Source organism: Oryzias latipes, chromosome 7, assembly GCF_053564925.1.
Source record: "Oryzias latipes strain Hd-rR chromosome 7, Olatipes_Hd-rR_3.1".
Classification (NCBI taxonomy): domain Eukaryota; kingdom Metazoa; phylum Chordata; class Actinopteri; order Beloniformes; family Adrianichthyidae; genus Oryzias; species Oryzias latipes.
In genome coordinates this window covers 19,033,119-19,057,661 of record NC_136243.1, presented here as the reverse complement: position 1 = coordinate 19,057,661, position 24,543 = coordinate 19,033,119, and the positions used below count along the sequence as shown (strand labels likewise).

General features: G+C 40.5%; 1 protein-coding gene across 2 annotated transcripts in view; it reads left to right on the top strand.

Annotated features, from left to right (window-relative positions):
* Window positions 1–24,543, top strand: part of plxnd1 (plexin D1) — a 63,634-nt gene that overhangs the window by 8,114 nt on the left and 30,977 nt on the right. For both annotated transcript variants that reach the window (XM_023956690.2, XM_023956691.2), the window contains exons 5-13: window positions 3,885–4,014; window positions 6,681–6,858; window positions 7,005–7,113; window positions 12,990–13,089; window positions 14,334–14,432; window positions 15,811–15,900; window positions 17,013–17,121; window positions 19,304–19,461; window positions 22,663–22,808. In XM_023956690.2, coding sequence (XP_023812458.1) covers window positions 3,885–4,014; window positions 6,681–6,858; window positions 7,005–7,113; window positions 12,990–13,089; window positions 14,334–14,432; window positions 15,811–15,900; window positions 17,013–17,121; window positions 19,304–19,461; window positions 22,663–22,808 — 1,119 coding nt within the window. The remainder of the gene's footprint in view (window positions 1–3,884; window positions 4,015–6,680; window positions 6,859–7,004; window positions 7,114–12,989; window positions 13,090–14,333; window positions 14,433–15,810; window positions 15,901–17,012; window positions 17,122–19,303; window positions 19,462–22,662; window positions 22,809–24,543) is intronic.

The following is a 24,543-nucleotide window of genomic DNA, read 5'->3' as shown; positions in this document are numbered from 1 at the left end:
TGTGAAACAAAACATGACTGATATCATAAACTAACTCAAGCTGACTGTTTAAACATTGCCTCAGTAAAACCACTGACTGTTTTCCAGATTTCACCATCATTTTCCAAACTTATCATTAAATCTTGGAAGCCCCAGAGTGTGTTTGCTTACTCAGACTTTTGTTGAACCACAATTAATTTGTCTTTTCTTCAAACATCGACATGGGAGTAACATCATTGTTTGGAGCTGTCCCCCGATTCCCTGGCAGTTTTCTGTTGGGAGCGCCTCTGCAAGAAGTGACTTGGCTAAAGTTGAGCTATGAGCAAATGAGGGAACGCTGTGATTAATGTGGCTCTGTCAGGACGGGTTGTCTGGCCCTGTCATGGCTGGCTTTTAGGGAGAATATGCACGCTATCGAGCTGTGTTTGTTCGTCAGCGTGTGTGAGCCGGTTGGTTGCTTGGTGATTAAAGCAGATTAGATGAGATAGTGAGTTTTGTGATGAGCTGCTCTGCAGCTCTGGAGGCTCTGTCGCTGCCTGAGGCCATTGGAAGCTGGAGGAGTGTAACTGACGAGTGAATGTGTGCATGCGGTCAAACCGCCTCACTCTCATCTGCCTGTTTCTCTTTCCTTTTTTATCGAACTGTCGTCTCTTTATCCCAGGCCCCTTTCCCGCTTCAGTGCATTGTTTTACCCTTGTGATTCGCCTTGTCTCCAGCTTCCCTTGCCCTTGCATTCTCCTGCAGCTCTGAGAATCCAGTCGTCCGTCTCTCGGCCCGGGCTCTTTGTCTCCCTAGTCCTCATCTCCTCTTCCTCCATTGCCCTTGTCCTCTTCTCTTCCTCTACAAAGGAGTGTTGATTGTGGTGATGGCGGTGGGGGAGAGCACACTGGTTCTTTTTACAAGGAAATGTCAAAGTGTGGAAGGCTGCGTGCAAGTGTCAGCACGAGTGTGCGTCGCTCTCAGGGCTCCCAGACATCTCAGAGCTGCTGTCATGAGTGTGTTTGGTGTTTGTTCAGTCCTGCTGGTTGGGCAGGCGCTGTGGCCACAGAGCCTGGGGGATCAGGAGGTTGAAGTGTGGGGGTGGATGGTCTCCTCCATCACCTCACTGTCTTACACCACTACAGTCACTGTGGACAGAGAAGAAAAGGACAGTTAGATTTTAATCTGTTAAGCCCAGTCTCTGGGTGCCTGCTTTGATTAAATGCATGATTCTGACGTCTCTCAGACTGTTTGCGTGTACAGAGTGAGCATGAAAACATGTCTCTTTGCTTGTTGGAGGCTTCATTGTTGTCAGAAAGATAGCTAGTTTTTTGGCACAGATAATTCTCAGTCCTTGATCACTCTTTTCATGCTGATGCTGGTTTAATCTGCCACATGTCACAAGAAAGCACTTAAATATCTTTATTTGAATCAAATTATGCATGACGCGCCGTCTTTGCTATTCACAAATTATCGTGCTTATCTCAGTGTGTGTGTGTGTTTGTGTGTTTGTGCACTTCAGGAGCTCATATGTTCTGCTGCCGGATAACAGTCTCACTGATTTCCCACCTTATCAGACACTTAGGAGGTGATGAGTTTTCACAGGTCATACTTCAGCTGCAAATTTTGACTGTTTATTTTTAGGAGCAATTTAAAAAGCTTTTGCGGTTGGCACTGTGCAGAAAGGAATGGCAAGAGTAATCATGTGGATGTGTGCACAGGTTTTTTTTAAAGTTTTGATTAACGGTCTTGTGTGACATACATCAATTATTTTGGAGAATTTTCCTCTTGGAGAAGGATTTGGCCAAATTTTTGAATTAGCAGGCAGAATGTAAACACATCTTAGGAAAGAATTCGAGACACTCAGAAAAAGGAAAGATGAAATGATCCGTGTGACTTATCATTAAAGCTGCTTGTTGATGTTGAAGTGAGTTCTTCACATCTTCCGCTTGTGAGATGTAAGACGAAGCTTCCTGTTTGCTTACTTTACAGTTCTCACCAACTGTGAGTAATCTGCTCAGAAAAGCATCAAACGTTCAAATCTTGAGTTTGCTGAATCAAAAAAAAAAAAAATTCTTCCAAACTGACTAAAAGATAATATGTCAGAAGGATGTTTTTTTGGAGAAGGTTCTAGGTTTAGATTTTCTCTAAAACTGTTTTTTCTATTGAAAAAGTGTTTGTTCTTGTTTGACTTGCTTAGGTTTTCCGTTCCACTCTTAACTGCCAAAACAACACTTCATAAGCCTAACTGTCTCGTAAATCATATGTACTTAATAAGGTGAATGAACCTGTTAGTCTACTTTTAAAATCCTCTGTTATTTATTTCAGACGATCTTTGCCTGTGCATGTTTTCTCTGTAACTTTTCCTTTAGTCTTTCACTTATGGTAACACACTGTCCTTGCAGAGTTTCACACTACAAAGGGCATTTATTAAAAAAAAAGTGACATTTTAGTTGGGACTTTTTAAGAGGTTCTGCAACAAACTAGTGTTTTTTTAAGTAAGTGATTACAAAAGTACTATTATGTGTTTAATGCATTGTCTTTTTCTATATGTTGATCATCATAAACAACGTTAAAAAAGTGAAAGTTTGAATCTGTTGTAGTAAAGACATTCTTATTAGTTTATTGATTCCTAAGTATATCTAATATTTATGAAGATACTATAGTCAGAGTTGTTAATTTTAAAGTTTTTTTTAAAATTATGTTTTTGTAACCACTCTCTGAAAATCAAGTTATAGTAAATCCCCAGTGATGCTTCCAGTCCGACTTTCATTATGAAAAAGAAAACAAAAGCTAAGCAGGCACTTTCTATCAGGCTGTCTATCTCTGATTCCATTTTGGCGTGACAGTTAAGCGTGTGTCCAGACTTTATGAGTTTGTTTGTGTCTGGGCTTGGTTTCCATTGCTTGTGGAGCCATTATTCCTATTTTTAGCTCATAAAGTGACCTCCTGGCCCTTTTGCATCCCTGAGAGCCCGTGGGACTGAGAATGCAGAATTTGACTTTCCCCAAACACCAGCACTCACACTCGCAGGCATGCAGGCACACGTGCGCACACTTTATTTTAAAACAGCAGCTAAAGTGTGAGAGGAGAGTGGGATGTGCCAAATTCATTATGTGGTGTGTGAGAGCTTGGCTAAATGGGGCCCTATTTGGTTCTCTTTACTCTGGGGTCACTTTGTCCTTGGAGTCTGGTTGCAGATAAACTGTCCTCCGAGCCAACAGTGAAGTTCATAAACGAATCGGAAGTCGGAGTGTGAGGCCACCACGCTTGTTGAATGCCCTTTTATAATCCCTCTGTCCTAGACATTCATTATACTCACAGATTGCCACGAATGCATGCTTTATACTCTGTGAGTGTCCGAGCAAACAAACACACATTCATGGATGCTCTGTTGGTCCATGTGAATTAAAAATCAGACCTGTAGTTTTGTTATTCTGATTTTTTGGACCCAGCCCCTGTTCTTGACTCTTGCGGGATGGGTTGCCATAGCAATGTGTGTGACCTGGAGTCAAGTAGTATGTTGTGTCCAGCTAGGCAACCTGTCAGCTAAAGTCTGAAATGTGACATTAAGAGACCAGAGCACCTCATAAATCTGCAGCAAGCAGACCGTAAAACCCAACAGTGAGAATTTGTCAAGTCTTGGAGTGAAACAGACAGAAAAAAAGTTTGTGTTTTCTCCACAAAGAATGTTGACCTTTCAGCTCTGCTTTTTGGACCACCAGTCCTAATTATCAACTGTATCCCAAACAAAACTATTATGATCTGAATGTTCTATGGGACTAAATATGGGTTCTGTACAGACAAAAAAAGCGTACAAATCCAAACCTCTTTGTGGCGTAATTTGATCTGAAAGGAAAACAGGACAAACGTAATCTGATTAAAATGTGGCCCCATGTGCTTTATCTTTGTCACTATCTGTGCAGATGTAGCATCCAGAAGGAGTGCGCTCAGGGGCTGTTGGCACGTTCCTGGATCAGCATGGGTGAAGGCCCCCAGCAGTGTCCATCCATTACTCTGACTCCTCCAGAAATCAGCATCTCGGCAGACATAAAGGTATTGTAACCCTCCTCGTGCTGGTATCGCTCCCACATCATAAAGGTTGATATTCATAAAGGCACAGCTGCAATGAGGCTGGTGTATTTACAGCTGATGAGTCCCCCAGATTTATAACTGCATCTCTCTGTATCTCCCACACCTGTTATTTTTGCTCTGCTGATAAATTCATGACCATGCCGTTTGATGCTGTGGCCAACACTGCCTCTTCTGTGCCGAATGGCTCTGCTTCTCATGAAGCTGACATTCAGCTGACATTCAGCTGCTTGTTTTGTTGCCTCATTGTCGCCATTCTCATAGCCCCGCAGTTTAAACGCCAACTTTCAGCTAGGAGCCACATGTGTGCTCCTTTGTGCAAAACATTGCTGCAGTAGAAACAATGAGCAGCCAGATGTCCGACGGCTTTTCAACCTTTGAAATTTGATCACTGTATGTCATAAAGGGCTATTCCGCCCACATGGTTATTTCAATAGTTTCTGTAATTAAAGTTGACCTGCCTCCGGTTCTCTGAAATAGTGTGAGCTGCAGGAAACATGTTAGTGGTCAGCTTCTTCTGGGAAACTTGGAGATATTTTGTTAGTTTTCTTTTTATCAAGCATTTTTTTAGCTTCATTTTCAATTAATTCCCTCAGTTTTTCTTAGTTTCTAAGATCAGCTGTGATGACTGTGCTCATTTTACTTTTAATTAAAGATTGTTGATTTTATGTTATTTGTTGCGGCAGCTGATCCATCATGATACATTTTAAATTCCAAAGTTGACAGGAACGTTTTCCAAACTTACAGGTATAGAAACCCTTTTTAAAAATATGGCGACATTTTTCAAAAGCATTGTTTCCTGAAGCAAAGCTATGATGTCAGATATAGTTTAACTGTTTGACTATTGAAATGGGTCATTGCACCACTAAAAGAAAATGATGAATTCATCAATTGTCCATAACCGCTTCTTTTTTTACTTATTTCACTTCCACAAAGCAAGAAAAACAAAAAATCTTGCACGAGCTCTAATATAGGAGGAAATGAACAAGACAGAAAGAAAAAAAAACCTGTTTATCTCCCCTTTTTACATTGTTTGGAAATTGATTTGTGATTTTGTTGCTTTAATTGGTCGTTGCTTTAACTGATTGTTTTAGATCGGCAGTGTGCCAATTGTTCCATGTCTTAACTCCTTGAATTCAAACACATTTTTCTTTTGTTTTTGTTCTAAATTTCGGCAAAAAGGAAATCTTACATCCTTTTAAACTATAAGCACTAAGACTTTTTTTAAACTTCCTTTGCGTATTGTGTAGCAGCCAATTCTGCTGTGCTTTAAACATTCATTTTAAAATACTTTGATGAACTAAATCTTTGAATTTCAGTGTTTTCCGGTTGACTAGAAAAACAAAAGGCCTCAGCAGTCTGATTGTTGTGTGTGGTTTATTTATTGTTGTATACTTTGCAAACATTTCATTCAAAGCATGACATGTAGCTGAAACCCAGGAAATTCCATCAGTTTCCCCTCAGTTTTTATTCCAAACATGAAAAATGCATTTTAATGCACAGAGTGGCTTTTCTGTTACACCTTAACGTTTTGCTGGGAAAGCTGCCTTGTGGCATTCATGTTGGTGTTACTTTGACACTTTTTAACCACTTTTGCAGACCCTGCTTCCTTTGTAATAACAGTATTCCTTCACTGTAGTAACCTCCATCAGCAGGACTCACTCAACCCCACATAAACTACCTAAGAAAGACTTGACGATAGTGATCTTTCCCTGTGTGGGATGCTCTCTGTGGCAATCAATGCAATCAGCACCTTCAGATGTTATTTACTCTCACCTGGACTGGTCAGAGCTGTTTTGTCACTATGAAGTGGATCAAATCGATACTCGCCTTGTTGCTATAATTTTATGGCTGACTTGTGTTGAAAAAGTGCCAGCTTTGTAAATCCTTGTCCTAACATGCAAACTGCTGTTTCAGACACCTCTCTGCAGTCAGTGAATCATGTAACAGAGTGAAAACAAAGCCATAATTAGATCCCTGATCTCTGACGCTTGGAATATGTTTGACCTTTAATTACAGATGATAATTTGATGGAAGCCAGAGACGACAGGCCATTAATTGGTTCATTAATTGTGGATATTTGCTGATTGTGAAGGTCATTCCACAGAGGACTCTGATTACTGACTGATCTGCAAACAGGAAGCTCGTCTCAGGGTAGTCTCCCCCAAACAGGAAGCAGCGGGCAGGAAGTGTGGTTCTGTAGCCAGGAAATGATCAATCCGTCAAAACAATCGGGACGATGTTGAAGACATGTCAGCACATGCTGCTGGCCATTTCAGCTCCTACCTGCTGAGAGACAGAATATGCTGTCTCTCTGCTCCACCCTCCATCCCAGCCTCACCACCTCCTTTCCTTCTCACATTGAAATCATTTAGCTGAAACTCAGACATGTCAGAGAGGTGTTATGTTTCACATTATACATCTGTCAAACTTCTGCTCAAACCAGATTTAGATGTGAATGTAGCACTGCACCATCTGTTTCTTCATTACACACTAGATTCTCTGTTTCTGCGACCGAATATCTGAAACAAAGCCAACAAACTTCACCCTTGATCACAATCTAACTACTCACCATTAGTTTAATCAAAGCTTTAGGTTCATATTGTGTTTGTTTGTTTTTTTTCTCACAGGATGTTGGCATATTGATTAACGGCACGGTTCCCGATCTGATCGGCTCCCGCGTGGAGTGTGAGTATTGGCCAGGGGTTTCCACTGTAGCTACGCTCCACCTGGACCACGGTCCCGCTCAGATCCAGACCTGCCCCCTGCCTCCTCGTGAAAACTACCACCCAATCCTCCCTGGCACAGGTGAGACATTCGGGCAGGCTTCAGTTTGTAAGCCTTTAAAGTCATTTTATTGAGATTTATCCCAGTCCAGTTCATCCTACTTTATCTCCAAATTCTCATATGATTGGCATGTAGAGGAAGTCCTGTTTAAATCTTTGTTTACACAGATCACCGGAGCATTTCTGTAGTGATAAAAGTGAATGGCACATCCGTGGTGTCTGGGAGCTTCATCGTCTACGACTGTGAGAGAACTGGAGCAATACACTCCACAAAATCGTAAGTGTAACGTTTGATATAACTGGACGTGTGATGCCTTTTGACCAAGCCACACAACCATTATTTGTCACGTACCTCATACTGCTTTGAAATACAAATTTGCCTTCATTCTCCAAATGCAGAATACATTTATACTAGTTAAAATGTCTTTCCACATAAAGACATTGTATGATTTGAGGTGGCTTTCCAAATTACTTCAGATGGTTGTCCTTCTTCTTTGACGCAAAACCAAGATTTTGGTAAATTTGTTGATATTCTGTCAATCTCTTCTCTGATAGAATATTAAATCAGCATGGATTTTCAAAGTCATGTCTTGTTCAAATAAGGGGAGGTGAAGTCAAAATGTTGATACTGTATATCAGAATTTTTACACTGCTGCATTGTTTGCACTTCTGTTTGGTGGCCCTGAAGTGCAAATCACATCAACAAATCAGTGCAAAAACATTTTAAAGTTCACAATGACAATTTAAAAAAGCAAAAGAAATGATGAAAAACAACATTGCAGTTTAGAAATCAAAACAAAATGCTTGAAAACAAAACAGTTACAAAAAAAATGAAACAAAATAAAATGTCTTCCAAAATTTCTTTTCGTTTTTCTCTTTTACAGACACCGTAAATGGTAGATACAATGGGACATCACTGACTCAATGATGACATTTGTCCATCATTTCAACCAAAAGTAATTTGGCATAAAGCGATACTGGATATGCTCTGTACTAATCACAAACTTTTATAAGTATGTGGACATTTGAAAAAACTCAACATCAAAAATCAAACGTCATTATCCAATCAGCAAAATCCCATTAGTACCTACCATTTCCGTTTTTTTATTGTGTTTAATTTTTAACATTTTATTTTAATCTGTGGAAATTACAACTCTTTTCGAAATGTTTCATTTATTTCATTTCGTTTGTTTAAATAGTTTTTGGAATTTTGTTTTGATTTCTAAAATGTAATGTTGTTTTTTTATTATTTGTTTTGCTTTTTTAGTTGTCATTGTGATCTTTAATATGTTATTATTGGTGTTATTTCAACTTCAGGGCCACCGTACTTCTACACACATAAGGTGCTTTTGTTGTTTTTTTTTAGAGTCTGTGGTCTTTGGTATCTTAGCTACAGACCTCTGGCTATTCCTAAAAAACGTTCTCAAAACAAACATTCGTAAATGAGACTAAATACAAACAGACTGCACTTGCTGTATTCCTAAAACAATGAGACCTAGCCAAAATATCACCCAGCACACATTACAGAATTTCAAACACCCAGCTCCACGAGTGTCCTCTCTGCTTAGTCTCCTAAACAAATGCTTTCTATTTAGGCTTGGTTGGGTAAACACAGCCAGCGTGTCCTATTGGAGAGCTTATTGTGTGTTTGGCTTGCTCAAGGCTTCTCAGCGCAGGATCAAATGTGGTATTAATATGCTGTAAACGTTAAGCCAAAGGAAATTAGAAATGTAGAGCATATGTGACTGATCATGCCTATGTTTGTCACTGACTTGTATTTCCTGGTCAAAATGGTGGTTTTTCTCCAGTCTGGAGGCAATCCAGCTGCATGCCGAACTGCATCACAGAATCTATTTCATCCTGTGGGTTGATCCCTCGGTTTAACTGATTCAATGAGATGAAAGAGGTTTCTCCCTTTTGTTCACTTTTGAAAGCATTTTCGAGGTGTGAACATAGCAGTTGCAGGTACACGTGCGCATGGCTCTTCCTGCTGGGCGAGGTCCAAGCGTGTGAAATTAGATGGAGGTTTGTCGAAGGTGATAATGAGCAAAGTGCCATCCTCCAAGAAGAGCACCGGGCTGTGAAGTGCAGAACAGCTATACTCTATCTGATCTTAATTACTCCATGCTGGGTTTTTTTTAACACGGTCCTATGATCCACTTTTCCTCAATGACAACTGTGAGTGGAGTGTTTGTTTTGTTCTTGGAGTAAAAAAGCCATCACTCAGCTATATGCCGCTCTCAGAAAAAGGATGTCTGAACACCTGTGGGATTTATCAAAGTTATCTGATTTTTTTTCCTTTATTAACAAGTATTTCCTAACAAATGTTCAATGCAGACACAGATGTGCAACAGAATATTAGGGCCACCATAAAAATAAAAATAAATAAATTTACAAGAATAAATCAATAGATCCATGAGAAAAAGTCATAACTTTACGAGAATAAAGTCATAAAATTATACGAAAAAAAGTCATAATTTTACAAGAACAAACTTGTAAAGTTATGAGTAAAATATTCAACTATTTATTAAAATAAAGCAATAATTTAATAAGTTATAAATTGAGAATTAATTAGATTAAAGCAATATATTTATAAGGCAAATGTCTGCTTAAGGAAAATATAAACAACAAAAAAAAGAACCAGTCTTGTGTTTCAGTATGAGAGATTTAGAGATCATTGTAAGTGACTACCTCACCATTGGTTTCACAAATGTAGGTGATATTTGCACATATAGGACAGGGTTAGGGCTAGGGTCCAAATACATGCAGGCACCGCAGGAATGTGTCTTTTGGCCGCACAGATTACGTGTGGCCAACATGAATTTCCAACAGTTTTTAAACTTGGTCACGTGTAAGTAGGTGCCAATAATCTCCAACTAAGGCAATACTAAGTCTTTTAGTGAGTCAACATATTTTATTATAAGTATAAGGACATTATTAAAAACATTTTGAAGGACACATCACATCACTTCAGATGAAGATTCTTAACCTACAAGGAGTGGATTTCCGCTGAGCAAGCTGTTTATGTTGGCTGTATGGTTGCAAAGGTCTAAATGCATTATGGCACATAGATTCCTATGAATTAAAGCCTTATGGCATCACCATAAATGGGTGCATTGATGGATTTAGTCGTCATGTAATGTAGATTGAGGCTCACATAACCAACTATTTCGGAAAAGTGTGTTTTTTTTTCCTTTGTAGAATTACGACTTTCTTGTTATAATTTTCAGACTGTATTCTTGTAAAATTATTCATTTATTTATCATGTAGATGAGCAAGGACAGTAGAAAAAAGTCAAAAACAGCTATCTGACTGCTCCCAGCAGAAATGGCTTCCACAATCAGGCACACTCCAAATAAAATGTCCAGTTAAAGCAGCTGCCACATTTTTTTTCTTTGTTTAGCTACAGTTAATTATCTTAAAGGAAAGTAAGTAAGCCGGGAGGATTACACTAATCATACACACAAAATTTACTCACACAGGAAGCCACGTCTCCCCTGCTTTGGTGCAGCACTGTCAATCGTGCCCACTTGGAGGAGATGCTCTACATATTAGCAGTAAACCACCTTCAAGTGGAGGTTGCTCCTGTATTCACACCACAACACAGCCATAGTCATAACACAAACCTTGTTTCCCTTTCTGCCCAGAAAACTCATCCAATCAGACCCAGGAAGCAGAGGCAGCAAAGCTTGTAAATCATACTTTAGCCCATGTATGAGGAGTGCACGGTTCTTTACCGTCGCTCTTTACACTGCTCTCAATGCATAAACAGTTGTAAATCAACTGATGCTGACAACATCCACTCTGCACCAGATGAAAAGACTGACAAGATGAATTTCCTCTGCAGATTTTCTGTGAAATTTAGGTTACAGATTAGATTTTTATATTTCACGTAGAAAGATCCTTAATTCAGTTTACAGTAACAATTCTTTTCATTAACTTTGGCTATTGGAACATAAACTCAATTTGGGCTCAAAATGTAAGAATTTTCATCGTTTGCTGCAACTGATTATAAAACATGTAAACATTTTTATTAGTTATGCTGAGTGGAACTGGTGGGAGACTGAGGAAAATGTTTATTTTTTTTCCGAAGTAATTTGTTTTTATGACCAATAATTTTCTAGGAAACACTAAGCTGGAAAAAAAAACCACAGGATTTAGGAAGTTAGCCAAAACAAAGTTAAACATGTCCCACATTTCACCACAAATGGTGAGTACAGGACGTGAATGTTATGTTGAACCCGCTGCCCAAATGACTGGTTTAAAATATCAATTAAGTCATCAATGGGATGTCCAGATTAGATTACATATTATTATTTCCATGGTAAACTTTTAATCTTTGTGTTGTGAAAGCTAATTTCGGGCTGTATGGTGGCGCGGTAGTTAGTGCTTTCATCTTACAGTGAGAAGGCTCTGATTCAAATCCCTTTCTCTGTGGAGATTGCCTGTTCTCTCCGTGCATGTGTGTGTTTTCTCCGGGCACTCTGTCTTCCTCCCGCAGTCCAAAGACATGCTTCAAAGGTAGATTAATTAGTCTAAATTGGCTGTAGGTGTGACTTTGAGTGTGTGTGATTGTATGGCCCTGCAACAGACTGGTGACCTGTCTGGGATGTACCCCTCCTTGGCCCAACAGTGGCCATGTTAGGTTCTGGCAGCCCTATGACCCTGAAAGGGATACAGCATGGACTTGTAAAAATAACTTTAATATGAAAGAAAACATGGCTCCCTGCTCTCCATGGTATATATTTTAATGACGTGTTTTTTGGAGTGAAATCAGTTTGTTAGAAGTTGATGCATGTTATTGTACTCGCTACCTTGCTAGGACATTTTTTTTGTACTTGTCGGGACCCATTGGCTTTTTTTAAATAAGAAAATCCCCGTGTTGATGCATCATGGGTTGGTCACTGAACTAAGTGTTAATGACAGCTAGAGAATTGTACTGCAGCCTCAGCCGTCAACAGAGCCGCCCTCTAATTATTGGTTCTCCCACTGTCTCCAATATGCTCTCCTATTGTTGGGGCTTTTCTGGTTTTAGCTCAAGTGTTTCATCTTTTTTCACTCTCCCTTTTCTCATCTCTCGCCGTCTTTTTGCTCTACTCCCCCCCTCCTTCCAACTCTTTCTGAAAATGATCCCTCCTCCTGAACGCATTTCTCCCTGACAGAGATGTGATTGAGGATGTGTATTTAACCGCTCTGTCCACTGAGAGGCCCTGAGAGTGCAAATCTGCCTGTGTATTTAATGTTAGTGGTCATTTGACTCGGGGTAGGCACTTTCACAGGGTATTTGCTGTCAGTGTTTGGTCAAGCAGAGAGCGTATGCTAACAGTGTGTGTGTGTGTGGAGGGGGCTTAGGTGTTTTACTTTGACAGAAAAGGAGTCAGAAAAAACAGTAAAGTTGCAGCTGATAAGAGGCTTAAGGGGTCTGCTTTTAATCAGAACACACGTTTTAATTACAAGCCTGCATCCTCTCACACCCACCTCACTCCTTCTAATCCAGAGACCCCCTCGGAGTGCTGCAATCATGGGAGGCACTATCATTTCCAGTGTGGGACATCAGTCTCCTCCCGGAGGCAATTCTGTGATGCCCACTCTGCTCACACGCTCACAGCGCTTTCTATTTTGGTACGTTATCTAGAAGACAGACGCATTTTGGTATAAATATCTCTAAATGCTGGCCTGTATCGTCTCCCATCTTCTCCCATTGCTTGAATCGGAAACAAGGACACTCAACAAACAGCAGTTCAACACCACCAGATAGTTTTCTGCATAAATATGGGTGTATGGGTGTAGAACTGAAGGTTGATCTAGCTGAGACAGAAGAGGCAGCATGCATACTCATGCATCATCATTTAGCAGTCAGAGTTTGATCTCAGCAGATTTGGCCCCGTTTGACCTCTGCTGGCTGTGCTGTTACTGTGGAATTAATGTGTCTGCTGCTGTGACTAATCATTACTTTCCTTTATTAAAGCCTGTCAGTGATGTCTGCGATCAGTTCTTTCTCTCTGTTTGTGTGCCACTGAAAATGAGTTGGCGGGCCACACAAGAAATGTTTGCGCGAGACCATGGGACTTTGGGGAAGTCAACTAAGATGGGGCAATATTTGATTATTGGTTCTGGTAGCAAGTAGTCCATGAGTGTGTCCATCTCTTTTAGATGTGGGAGCTGCCTCACCACCCAGTGGAAGTGTTACTGGGACCTGGAGAATCACCTCTGCGTCTCCAGTAAGGATGAGTCAAAACACAACCTCTTGGAGGTGAGTAATTTGCTTTCCAATCTATCAACCAGACAGATTCCAGGAGGACCTCATTATATTGATGTTGTTTTAGACAAAGCCTGAGAGATAATCCAGACTGCTGTCCAAAAACGGTCTGTAATGATCTGAGCTCAGACTTTTGGGCAATTGTAATCGTGGGGCAATCTGCTGTGAGGTTCCGCTGCGAGTGTCTCAACAACAGTACATAAAAATGTTGAAACAGCTATAAAATCTCAGGAGGTTCTACTTAACAGACTCATAATGGGGCAGTGTGCCATTTTAAAGCTCCTCTGACCTTCTCTAAAGTCGTACTCCAACTGGTAAAAGGGTAACAAAGTAAAAAAATAAACAGAATCAGTTTGTGCCCTATTTACACATAAGTTAAGACTGGATTTACGTTTTTTAATGGAGTATGTGCCTGGAATAATAGATTATGTGGATATATTTTCCGCAATTAAAACCCAGCAAGATTAAAAGTTCTCTATAAAACAATCAAATCAAGGGTTTTACACGCAAAGCATGTGAAAAATGACACTGCATTTAGGAGTCCCGCTGCATCAATAAAAACCATACTTTTGACACTTTCATGACGAAATCACGGTCAGCCACTGAATCATTTGTGTTCCTTTTGGACTTTTACTGCAGAGCTAGATCTCATGGCCCCTGTGGCCCTACAGACGCTTCACCCTCAGGGTCTGATTCCCATTAGATGCTTGTTCACAGTCCTGTTCTTGTACTGTTTTTTCAGCTTTTCATTGCCATGCCTGTTTGTTGATTGACTTTAGATCCCATTAGAATTGATTTAACAGCTGCTGCTATAAAACTGTAACTGCATCTTTACAGCAAAAGCAGTAAATTACAGCAACTCTTGTCATTTTAATGTTTAAGACCAAGAAAAGCAAACAAGTGAGGGCATGAAAAGTTTTTAAATTGTTCTAGGTAGTTCGATTAGCTCTTTTTTTTTTAAAGAGGATTTTTACAACACAAGGACATCATGAAGTAAGTACTTCCTGCTCTGCTGAGCCCATCACAGTGCTCAGCTGCTCTGTTTTTCTAATCTCTTAACGTCATTCTATTTGAAGCCATTGTTTTCCCCCCTCAAAGCGGGACTTCACCCTCTCATATCCTCTTTCTTCAGATAAACAGGACAGGTATTCTGGGTTGCGGATGTGTGGAGGGGAGCCATTGTTTTCTTAAACTCCTGCATGTCATTTCCTGCCCCTAAACGCCTCTTCTCATCGCAGAGTGCAGCTTCCTGTCCCAGACTGGATCCTTCAAAGGTTCCTCCATCACCGTCAGGAATGGCCCAAGACTTCACCCTGTCCCTCATCAACATCCAGGAGGTACGACAGATAGCCTGCGGCTACACGGCTGAGGCTGGACTGTTTCCAAAACGCATGTTGTGAAAATGATTTGAATAAAACAGAAGCATATGGTGTGTTTGCTTCTAGCTGAGCTCAAAACAGATGGATTTAGCGTGTGCTGTGATTTGGGTCAGTGAAGAAGTAAAACTTGACTCATGGTGTGCTCTGACATGAGATTTAAAAAAAAGTAGAAAATACCTTAATGCCTATTTTGCTCTCTGCTCATCTAACTGTGCATGTTTTTCCTGTGACCGCCTGGTTGTATCTTTGTCAGCACAGTGTATAAATCACAGTCGGTCTGAAGCAGCAGACATGGCATCCCTCCCTTTTTTTGTGTGCTCATTTTCATTCCTAATTCAGCAAGTCTCACATCAGTTATTGCAACTCCCATTCTCAAACTTAATCCACAGTGTGAGCCAGAGCCTCATCCTGTGCCACTGATAAGGAGGCAACAGTGGTCTCCTGAAAATTCCAGTGCTGAGTAGTTGCCAGGCGTGGTCAGTCACACGCCTAACCCTGGCCGGCTTCTCAAGCCCTTTTCTGGTGTGTTACTATGGTGACAGACAATGAGTCACACACACGCACGCTTCCTCCGGTTAGCCTGGATGTGATCGTCCATTCAACCTAGCCCTTAATGTGAAAGTTTATTCAAGCTGACATCGTTTAAGTGATGTCTTCTTCATGTCCACCTGTCAGTTAGGCAGGAACTGGGATGTCAGTCATGTTTGGCACCTTCGAAACACATCACTGTCATCGAGATTCTTCTGATCTTTATGAAAGTTCAAGAAAATATGAAAGAAAATTGGTGAAAAAGTATAACAAAAGCCTTCAAAAATAAACAAATACTTTTGCCAAATTAATGCACACCCAAAGTGCTTCAAATGAAAAGCCTCTTGGAAAAGCGTGGTCCTGTTTAAGGTGGACTGATTTCATCCACTTTACATTTATATCCTTTACTGCTCTTACTTTTGTTCCTATAGTTTTCACCTCGCACATGTTGGCAGAGAAAAGCACTCATTTTGGGAGGAATAAATTCACACTCATTATTTTGACTCCCAGTTGAATTCCTGAGGTGTGGGAGTCCAGATGTTTATGAATATAAATTTTGAACGTCTTTTCCTGGCAGGCAGAATTATTATGGGTTATATCCCTTTCATGGTGCCATTTCAGAGTTGACAATTGTTACCAGACCTGTTTTGAACGAGCATCTCTTTGCGCATGTTAATTCCGTGAGCTCAAGTTCTCAGTACTGTTGCAGTTATTTTTCTAATTCAGAGAACAGCGTAGTATCACATTTTCCTGGCTGTCATAGTGTAAAAGGCATAAATTGCTTAAAAATAAGTGTTTTGCATAACAGAAGGAGAAGTTGGAGTGTGACTTTGGAACAGAGCGGCGATACGAAGCCACATGGCTGGACAACTCAACCGTCAAGTGCAGCGGGGTGACAGTAAGTGTAGACAATGACTAAGCAGAAGTAACAAGAGTGTCAATTTAGTCTGGGATTCAGTCCTTACTGTTAATATTTACAGCATGCAATATTGTGTGTTGATCCTTATTTGTAAGCCGTCTGAAATTGTATTTTCACGCTATTTATGATTTAAAGACCCACTCCGATCATCTTTTGATCTTTCGTAAAAGTGTTCTGTGTTTTTTTTTCATCCCGTTTTTAGCCAAAATAAAAAAAAACCTGTGTCGTTTTTGGCAGTAGTTCATTAGAAATGTGCCTCTGAGTTGTGGCCGGGACTGTTGGCACGTAGTATGCCCGCCCCCACTTCCCGTCACCCATCTGTTTACGTGCTCTCCTGCTATCTTACAGGCCCACACCTCCCCATTCTAACATTACTGGTGCAACACGGATCTATTTTTCTACAAGTGGATGCATCAGAAGGAGCCGGGAGCTTATGCTCAGTCGATTGTAGCTTCTATGTCACAACTACAAGCTTTCTCAAACTGCATTTTTTTTGTCTCCTCCTGATTAATGACGATTTGAAAAAGGAATACTCATAAATGAACAACCTTGGGAGTATTTCAGGCAGGCAACTCGAGCAGTGCGTTCACCTGGTTACTCCTTCCTGCGGGCGGTTCAGCCTAATTAACTGACCTGTTCAGCGTCCTACTTAGGTTCCAGGTGCGGTCCAATCACTCTTCATCCATTTCCGCCAGCTCTGCGTTCGTCGCCCCGCCCTCCTCCCCGGCTTCCACCTGTGAGCCCCATTAGGGGTAGTTTAATACCCAAAGTTTTCCATGGAGATCTTTGTTTAATGTCTGAACAGAGCGTTATGCCAAACTAAAAGAAATATGGAACTAAATCTTTCTTTACTGCATGAGTTGTCTGACTGAAAAGACTTTTTGAGCTTAAATTTTTCCGCCATCATCAGAAAAATGCCACAAGAACATGTTAAAGACACAAAAACACGATTTTTATCAGAGTGGGTCTTTAACATAGGATTATTATCATTATTATTATTTTTGTTATTATTATTATTATTATTATTAAAGTATTGATGAATTAGCACAGGCTGTTTTACTCATCCCTTGTACTTTTTTTTCTATACCTAGCTGTTCACTAATCAGAGGAGTCAAGTTTTCTTCCTTAATCTGAGGAGAAAAGGTGACTTCAGTGCTCAGACAGGGAACAAATTCATTGACAGCCCTCATCTAATCAAAGGTAAGACATAAAACCCATCATTAAGGCGGTGCACCAAACAGGAAAAGAAAAATATAGCTCTCAGGCATGCTGCAATCTCTTTCTCAGCTCCCCTCGATTTGCATTGTAATTAGCCCACCACCACAACAAGAAAAATAATCTGACACCGTTTGCCCTGAGGATGCGTTTCACCTGAGAACAGATGTTTTTTGATGAGATGGGTGGATGTGGAAAATAAAGCATCACTTGAAGGGATAGACAGTGGTATAGCCACTTTCACATGTGATGAGAGCAGTTTGTGTAATACAATACATAATTTGCCACCAACCAGTAATTTAGCATAATGTTATGGTCTGCTGACGCCTAATTACACACAATAATTACAGAAATAGGCGCTTCGGTGTAAGGTGGTATCGCTGCCTCTTAGAGACGATGCCCAAATCTACTGCGAGGACAGTCTGAGCTCCATGACAACAGGGATGATGAGATGTGGCGTGTGCAGTTGAACTTGGCGTGTGGTTTCGTGGCGCGGCTACAAGCCAAGCCTTTGCTTGTCCCGGTCCCAGATGTGCTGTTCCCAGTCCATGTGTCTTGCAGGTGTACAACAGCCCTGGGCCACTTGCCACACTCTGTTTAACAGCACAACTGGCGTTTCGCAACGTGCGGCGTCATCAAATTTTAAAGTGACACGCACTTTATTATAGACATGCAGACCCACGCATGCTGCAATGTGGACACAATTGCTTACACAGATGCATGTGCAACAACACAAATGGGACATCTCACTGGGAGGTATTTTGGAACATGAGCACAATCATCTGTTTTCTCTGGCTTTGTTCTCATCTTCCTGTCACCTCTTTTGTTTTTTTCCCTACTTTATTTTAGTAGCCATGAATTTGTCATCCTTCAAATGGTTATGCTGGCTATTCAAACCAAGTAGACCACATGGTTCATGCATGAAAAGGAGAATGACTGAAGGACAGAAGAAGCATGCTTGAGTGGTGTTTTGTCATTGCGGAAAGTAAAAGTGCATGCGGACAAATTATATGTAAAATACATCACACGCATAGGTGATGTGCGAGAATAAACTAAATGAGCGTAAGAAGCAGAGTTTGTTCAAAAGTAAAAGTAGATAAGTAGATTTTTCCTTAAAAACGACATTATCAGGTCATATGTCGCTCTTTGGGAAACTTTAAAATCCAGTAAACTTTAGCAACAAGAGCATAAAACTGTAAATGATCTAAAAAGAAGCAAATTGATGCATGCATGATGCATACTGGACGTGATTTTTCTCTATTTATTTCCTTCTCTGTTTATGTTAAGAAGGAAGTTTTCGTTTGGAGGTATTTTTTTGGGATGCATCGATCTCTCTTCAATTTTTTTTCCTGTGATAAATAGAAGCATTATTTTCATATTTTTCTGTTTTATACTTGTTCTTGTGTGGATTTAGTTTTTGATAATTAATCCAAACATTGATTAAGTCATCACCATCAGTAAGCATGTTCATCACTGACCCATTTCCCAGCAGTCAGGGGGTGTGGTCAGAACAAACCATAGACGGGTCAGTGCTCCATACACATCCTTACAGAGACAGACAACCAAAAACACTTTCACTCATTCAGAGAGTACAATATGGAGCCACCAATGAAACAAAAACAAAAAAACATGTTTTTGGACTGCATGAGACTCAAGTGGGTTTTCCCAACCAGGATGACTCTGCTTTCATTTTAACTAAAAATATAATATTTCATTTGAAAACAAAGTGTTCTATTTTCCTCCTCAACTCTGATGCAGTTGGGAACTGCAATTGATATTTTTATTAGTGAGGTGTCGGTTTAAGATCAGTCTGGTTGCATCAGGAAGGGCTTTAAACTTCACAATGAAATAGACTTCACTTTGACAAACCCTGTTAAGGGGAGCAGCCAAGACAAACGTCTTCTAAGGAAGGAATTCCTTTTCTCTGGGGACATTTTGGGGTTTTTATCCTTGCACCACTCATTACATTCACAATAGTTTTCATGCTAATACATTTATTTGATATGCAGTCTTTTTTATAGAAACACGCTTTATTTTAAAATATGTGTATGACATGCATCATTTGTTTTCTATCAGTTCCATACTAGACTAAAAGTATTTAGTTAATCTCAATCTTTAGTTTTTTCAACACCTGCCCACTTCTCTTCTGTCTCCCATCTCCCTCTAGTGGAGGTGTACAACTGTGGAGTGGGAAGCTCGGACTGCTCCCAGTGTTGGGGCCGCGAGGCGCAGGGGCACCTCTGCGGCTGGTGTGAAAACAGCTGCAGGCCGAGGGATGACTGCCAACCAAACGAGGACCAGTGTCCTGCTCCTGAGATTCACAGGGTAAGAGGACTTTGGGCCACAAACACTTACACCTCTCCTCCCACATCCCCACCCCCTTTCCGCACTAATTTTTAAATGTTGAGTCATGGGTGCAGTCTCATGGTGAGACTCCCTCAAGGCCTGTCTGTCCAACGCCATCTGAGATGGTTTGAAGAGTCAGCAGTAACATTAACACTGGCTTCACCGCAGTCCTCGGGGGACACGGCTCAGAGGATCTGCCTTTTCTTGGCCTCTCGCTCTGTGCAAAAACAATATCTGTGCGAACTGTGCGGATTGGGGTTTGAGAGCTATATTTGTAGACTCTTTCATGAAGAAAACCACAAATCTCTAAAAAGAAGCCATGAGAGATTTTCAATTTTGAACCACAACAAGAACAAAGCCACTCTGGTAAAAGGAATTAATGAGTGTTTATCTGACATGGGATCTGTTTGTGGTCATGTCATCTTCATCCCAGTTGAAAGCTTCCGTTCAATAGTTTGTGGATCTCATTTGAATGATCATATTTGCTTTTTCTTGTCACTCTAATAAGACTGTTTTTAGACACAACCTCCAGACCTTTTTTTGCAGCTTATAGCACAGTCAAAGTAGGCGGTCATGGGAAGCACGGCTCACATGAGACCCAGTGGGCCTGAACTTCCTGTAGATAAAACCTGCTCGGCTTGGGAGACTAAGCAAGCAGAACAAAGCAAGTAGACACTCACACAATCTGTGTCGCTCACACACACACACACACACGTAAGCCCACAATCTGTCACACAAACTGGCCATATTGAAGCATTCTCGACTATCCTTCATTCTTTGTAGCTGTCAGCAGACTGTGACTAACGGGATGCTCTGTGAGAGTCTAACTGTGGCGGACTTCTGACGTGACTTAAGTTAGGTGGGCAGAGATGCTGTGTGCGAATGTATTGTTGCATTGCTCTCACACACACCCCTCTGCCGCTTGCAGGAGAGCTGGTTGGCGTCAGAGAAGACTGGGGCTGTGGTTCAGTGGGGTGCATGATGCAATACTTTGGCAGCATGTTTTCCCAGTGAATCCACAGGGGTTAGAGCCAGAGCACTCCAGCTTACTGGAAAAAAAAGAGATCTTCTCTCCCTAAAAATTCACACACACTTCCACTGTAGCAGCTCTTTGTTGCACAGCCCCGGTTAAGGAGTGCTGCTAAAATAATGAGACATGTTTATCTTCAGACTGTCGTGTCACATACAATATATTCCACATGTTAACAGCGCCAAAATATCAATAGTAAAATGGAAGATTTGATTATTCACTGAAATGTTCCACATGTGACCTAATTGTGAAAAATGTTCTCTGTTGACTGCATTGACAAAGACAAAGGAGACATTTATTATCTGAGCAAGTTCTTTGTTCTCATGCGATGTGGAGGTTAGTCCGCCGCTGCACAAGCTAACTCACATCCACATCCAAAACAGGAACTCCTAAAGATGGTTCATCCTGGAAATAAAGACAAAAACAGCAGAGCGACTCGGCTCAGACCTGAACAATTCGGAAGTGAGAATGGGGGGTTTGTTTGACAGAGAATGGGTGGAGAAGGGTGCAGCACAGTGAGGAGTGTTTTCCTGTTTTTGTCCACTCATCCTCCTTGATTAGGAGTTAGGATGCGGAAGAGCTGGACTGACAAAGAGATGAAAGGATCAGAAGAACATCTAAATTGTGGCAATAAATTAGGACAAAGCATATTTATTTCAGCCGTTTAATTGGGCAGATTGAAAAAAAGTACCTCGGTGCACTCTGCATTTGCCACATCTTTGATGTGCACTTCCTGTGTGATTAATCACTTCAACATTTTGTCTGGAGTTTTTTTTGCAGAGACACTCACACCTTGCAATCTCCCTGGAGGGTTGGCAGAGTTTGTGCTGTAAATCAAGACTGGCAGACTTGTAAGAGGTGTAAATGAACAGCATGCAAGCTGCTGTTAATGTCAGTGCCCAATGGCACTACAGAGACACACCAGGTGCCATAAAACACATTGGTATAATAAATAACCGCATTTTTCTGATATTCTTTCATGAATGTGAAAACATGCTTGTTCTTGTTGTTATGTGTTGCTGTAAAGTATACAGTAAGTCCACTGAATGAGGTCTTTTTGTATGTGCACCTAGAGGACAAAAACTTTATTGTAAGCAGTGCAGAAACAGAGTGGTTTCTGTATTTGACTCAATGCTTTTAAACATTATGGAGCCATTATATATTATTTCTTTTTTTAACCACCTTCTCTTTTAAAAGGGAAATGTTGGGCTTATTTATCTGGGCTGCCATTCTCGTGGGTTTCATACCATTTGAATTCCTAGCCAAACCTTGTCCCCTCCACTAGACCAAACAGAAGTAATGTTTTCATTTTCAGCTTGGTTTCTGATAGAGTTGGAGCCAGATTAAAAACGCAGAGGGGTCACTGTGACCTCGACACAGCCTGGAGGTTATTTGAGAAGCACACGTGCTGCTGGTGCTGTTGGGGTACAGTGGCAAGAAGATGGCAGATCTCCTCTGTCTTGACTTCAGAGATGCTATCTTTAAAGTTGTTTTCATAGTAACCGAAAGGGGTGATGGTCTTCCCCCCCTGCGAATGTGAAATTAAAAGACCAAAAGGGAGGGCTGAAATGGCACGTGAGAGTATGCCTCTGAACAACGGCAGAAATAGGACTGAGGAATTTGACGGAGCAGACGCAGGAAAACAGATGAAAGGGAAAAGCGCTGTGCATTAATTCCCCTGTTGAGGCTTTGCTCTCTCCCCACCATCATCAGCATTCACTCTCCTCTCGACACTCGGTTCTCTAAATTGCCTCCCCTCTCATCCACCTTTCTGTTGTGCTCTCCACCTCGCCTCTCCAGGCCTCCCTTTCTCACTCTGTCTGTCTCTTGTGGGACGTGAAGGGGGCTCTTAGCCTGCTCTTTATTTGCATCTGCTATGGAGGATTAAGGGCTGAAGAGTCTCAGACTGGCACAGTTAAAAGTCTTCTTTATGTGTGTCTAAACCCAAACCGGGTGTCTATTAATTAGATCCTTGCGTCTTTGTGCGACACACTTCGTGTCAAAGCCAGAGGTGGCATATCCTAAATCTCATGTTATATTAATTAACATATAATATTTGTAATAATGTAGTTATAAGAAATCTTTTAATGTGCATGGAACAGCATTACTCTTCTTTCTCTTTGTTCATTATTTCACTCTGTCTTTGTCAGATCTCGCCCCTGAGGGGTCCTGTTGATGGAGGCACACTGCTGACGGTACAGGGCAGAAACCTTGGTCGTAAGGCAGAAGGAGTGAAGGTCTCTATAGGGGATGTGCCTTGTTATCTGCTGCCTGAGCGCTACACCGTCTCTGTTGAGTAAGTAAAACAACATTGGAGTATTTACACTGAATTTTGCAACGTTTGCCGTTCCCCCATTTTTTACTCCGCCACAGCAGTGTTTTGGAACGCATTCCAAAACACTGCTCTTTTTTAAAAAAAATAAAATGATGTAAACAATTGAAGAAATAAGCTTTTACTTTGTACTTCAGCACGATTTTTATTTAAAGCTCCGTTAAAATATGCAGTCATGTCGGAGCTTGGACTTGTGATGATAGGTGACAATTACTCGTGGTCATGGCAACCAGACATACTCTCAAGCAGGTGAGTGTTCAGGTGGAAGGTGAGGAGAAATACATGCACAAACTTATACACAAGAACACACTTACTGGAAAAATACTTCAGACATTTGAATCTTACCACTTTGAGACTTTATTGTCTGAAACACATTAGTGGAATGATGATGAACCACAGGGCAGAAAACATGGACCAAGCTATAAACAATGGATTTTTAAGGAAGGTTTTGATCATGCTAATGAGATAGGGGTATCCGAAATGTGTGTATAAAATAATGATACAAGCAGTTATACTGGGTTAATGAAACCACAAAATTCTGAAAAATGTTGTGTTGTTTGGGAACATCTTATTCTAAAATGGTGTATTATGTAAGAAGATCAAGTTTCCAGAGTATTGTTAGTCACAAGTACAAATCATATGTTTATTGGAATAAAAAAATAAGTTTAATGCTGATACAGAAATTCAACAACTGTTATTATGAGACAGATTTTAGACTTAAGCTTGATTTAAACATTCCAGCTATTTTCCGACATCCACTGTTGTGCAGCTACAACACCTTTTTAAAATATGAATACAATTACAGCAAATCAATGCTCTGATAACACATAAAGAGACACCAAGATATTGCTGCATTGATTTCTTTTTACATCTATATCACATCAGACCAAAAACCCATAAATGAACCAAGACTTCTGATCCTAATCTCCTCCCAGCTTTACATTCACATCTTATTTGAGAGTAGAAGTTACCACAAAGCAAACAGAAATTTGTATAACCTGTTTCTTATAAATCAGACATTAAAGTCAAAGTTGTAACCTTTATTAAAAAATAGGACCCAAACTCAAACTGAAATGTATTTTTTAATCTTTTTTTGTGCGATGCAAGACCAGCCAATCAGGCATCAAATGTATTGGATTTCTGCATTAACTTGACAGAGTAGCCCTTGTAGTTTGAGAAAAGCAGTGTAGACGTTTCAAATGTGGCACTAAAAATATTTCAAAACTCAGCTTTGGGAGGTTTTTTATCTGCGCGATCCCTAGAGAGCAAAGGAATTAATTGACTGAAGCAATGAGTAGAAAGTAAAATCTATTTGAAGAAGACAGTGGGAGCAAGGGTTAGGTAGGATTTTAAGTTTTTCATAACTCAGAGATTATGTTGTTTCTAACTTTATTTCTTGAAGATAAAATTCAGTGATTTCATGTCACAGAAGTTGCTTTTATCCTCCTTGGATAGGCTCGCTCTTTTAAGCATTGTGCCTTTCAGTTTCCTGATCCTTCACCGGAGCACTCGCAGTGAAAAAACTTTTTCTAGTGGAAAACAAAAGCTACAGTCCATGGGACTCTGTGAGATTTTGTTTGAGATAAATGATTCAGTTATTAATCTTCCTTTCACATATGTCAGCCTTGTTCAAGTCTTACAATGACAGCGATCCCAAGTGTGTTGACTTTTGACATATTCATGTGGCTAATTTTCTCAA